The sequence below is a fragment of the Otolemur garnettii genome, unplaced genomic scaffold (assembly GCF_000181295.1).
Source record: "Otolemur garnettii isolate 467f Iridium unplaced genomic scaffold, OtoGar3 scaffold00048, whole genome shotgun sequence".
NCBI classification, from domain to species: domain Eukaryota; kingdom Metazoa; phylum Chordata; class Mammalia; order Primates; family Galagidae; genus Otolemur; species Otolemur garnettii.
The window spans coordinates 3,573,066-3,575,666 of record NW_003852443.1 but is presented as its reverse complement, the minus strand read 5'-3'; the positions used below and the strand labels follow the sequence as shown (position 1 = coordinate 3,575,666).

Sequence of the window (2,601 nt, the reverse complement as noted above, 5' to 3'; positions counted from 1 at the left end):
AAAAAAAAAAAAAAAAAAAGGTGAATATTTGATAAACTACAGCTAAGCAAATGCTAAAGTATAATTTTTTTTTTAAGTGGATGGTTAGCTCACAAATAGCATAAACAAAATAAATTTTCAAAATGTTAAGACCTATAGAACAAGAATCTCACTGAACTGTATACTCAAAAATGGTTGCAATTATAAATTCTGTTACATATATTTTACCACAATAAAAAAATTAACACCTACTACAATGAAATATATTAACTTGTTTATAATCTTAGTTTTAATCTTATACCCTACCACATAGTTTAAAACACAGTTAATGTAATTTGCAAAAGAAGAGGGTAGTAAAAATGCTCAGGTTATGGAGTTAAAGACTTGAGCTTGAATACTGGCTTGATCATTTATGAAGGGTGTGATACTAGGAAGTTACATACTGTCTTTTTTCTTCAAAAAGTCATAATAACTATATCTACCCTCACAGAACTACTGTACAGATTTAGATTTAATAAGATATGTATACTATCAATAAATCTGGTAATTATTAAAATCACTATTATTGCTGCTACTGATACTACTATTGCTATAATCCCCCCCAATGCTAATAATTAATTTTCTCAGTTTATATAAAAATAGACTTCAAGTGACTTAAAAACTCTAGCACTCTAACAAAAATCTGTAAAATGTATTAATAAATGTCCAGGTAGCCATACAGCATTTTAAAAATTACATAAAGCCAGGAGTTCTGGTTTGCTTTTTAAATTGCATCTTAGTACAACTAAATGATAAACAGTTAACAACAGCCTCTGGCTTATCTATTAAGCAGCAACTATTCAAATAAAACTGCAGCAAGAATAATACTCTAGGTTTTCTGTCCCCTTTTTTAATGGACTTTCTGAAAGCATCTCCAAGCTCCATCTAGTGGGTAAAAGAAGAAATAAACTATGTAGTTTAGGATAACAACATGGAATTCAAGGGAAGCAAGTGTATGCATAATTTTTTCTTATCTGCATTTTTAGGGTGATTTGAAAAAAAATGTGGATTTCACAATATGGTATTTCTCTGGAAAACCAGCAACTTTAGTGTTGTCTTTATATAAAAAGAATTCTTACTGCTTTCTCTTTACAGTAGTTTTAGACACCTGTCATTTTATAAAGGGAAGTAAAATAAAATACTATTTTTCTTACAGGCCATTTATTTGGAATAAATATTTTAAAAGTTAAATGTGAAAAAGATCAAATAAATTAAGGAAAACAAAGTTAGGACTTAAAATTAATAGAGAAAAATTCAAAATGAAAATTAAAATTAGGACATTTAAATTAGAATATCTACTGAAATCTTTAGTGACTGGGTGCAATGGCTCATGCCTGTAATCCTAGCACTCTGGGAGGCTGAGGCCAGGTGGATTGCCTGAGCTCAGGGTTTGAGACCAGCCTGAGCAAGAGCAAGACCTTGTTTCTAAAAATAGCCAGGTGCTGTGGCAGGCACCTGTAGTCCTAGCTACTTAGGAGGCTGAGGCAAGAGAAGCACTTGAGCCCAAGAGTTTGAGGTTGCTGTGAGCTATGATGCCACCACACTCTACTGAGGGTGACAAAATGAGACTCTGTTTCAAAAAACCCCCAACCCACCCCCCCCACCTCCAAAACAGAAATTTTTATTTACTGGCCATCATCTAACATAATGCCCCAAAAGATTTTATTTTATTTTTCTTCTAATACTTAATTATCAATTATATTATCTCAGTCATCTCTTCTATGTATCTATAGCCATTGTTCAATTTCAGGCTCTTATTAGGTCTCACTCAGCTTGACTACTATAATAATTTTTCTTCTGGTCTTCTGCTTCATCCCATGATCCCCATCAATCTATCACCTGCACTGCGCCAGCATGATGTTTCTAAGTAGCAAATCTGATATATAACTAACCTCTACTTTCTCTAGGCCCTCTACATTGGTTAGTATATACTTCCCTCTCCAGGATAGTGTTCCTTCATTGTGTTTACTCTGAGCTTTGTACATACTTTATGAGTAACACCAATCACATTAGACTACAACTAATTGCTTCCTTCTCTCTAAAAAATCTCCTTTACAAAATCTGACCATGACTTATTTACTCTTGTATTACCACTGCTTGGAACGTGAATATATTTTATAAACGTCTGTTGAGCAAGCCAATCAATTACAAAAAAAATGGGAGAGAGAAGGAACAAAAAGAGGAATAATACGAGATAATTTTTACCTGTACAAGTTCATTGAGGACAACAGCATCAAAGCCAGAAAGGTACTGCACGTAATACCTCTGCATTACAGGTCCGTATTTCCTTACATGTGCTCTAAGCTCTTCCATGTAAAATATTAATTCTGCAATGTGCCTTTTTAAGAAATTCAAGAAAAATATTTCAAAGAAGAAATTTATTGTCAAAGAAAATATTAAATGCTCTAATATTACTTTTAGAAGTTTCTTCTTACAATGGGCATTTAATATTAAATGTCACTTTTTTAATTATTTCATACAAATAAAGAACTTACAGAAAGCAAAACAAAAAAAGCTAAGACTAAAGATGAAAGCAAAAAAATTTGCATAGTGGCTCATGTCTACAATCCTAGCACTCTGGGA

At 32.4% G+C, this 2,601-nt stretch overlaps 1 protein-coding gene across 2 annotated transcripts in view; it reads right to left on the bottom strand.

Moving 5' to 3' along the window:
• NCKAP1 (NCK associated protein 1) overlaps positions 1 to 2,601 on the bottom strand; it is a 117,723-nt gene that overhangs the window by 51,895 nt on the left and 63,227 nt on the right. For both annotated transcript variants that reach the window (XM_003791457.2, XM_023514145.1), the window contains exon 13: positions 2,224 to 2,356. In XM_003791457.2, the coding sequence (XP_003791505.1) occupies positions 2,224 to 2,356 (133 nt within the window). The remainder of the gene's footprint in view (positions 1 to 2,223; positions 2,357 to 2,601) is intronic.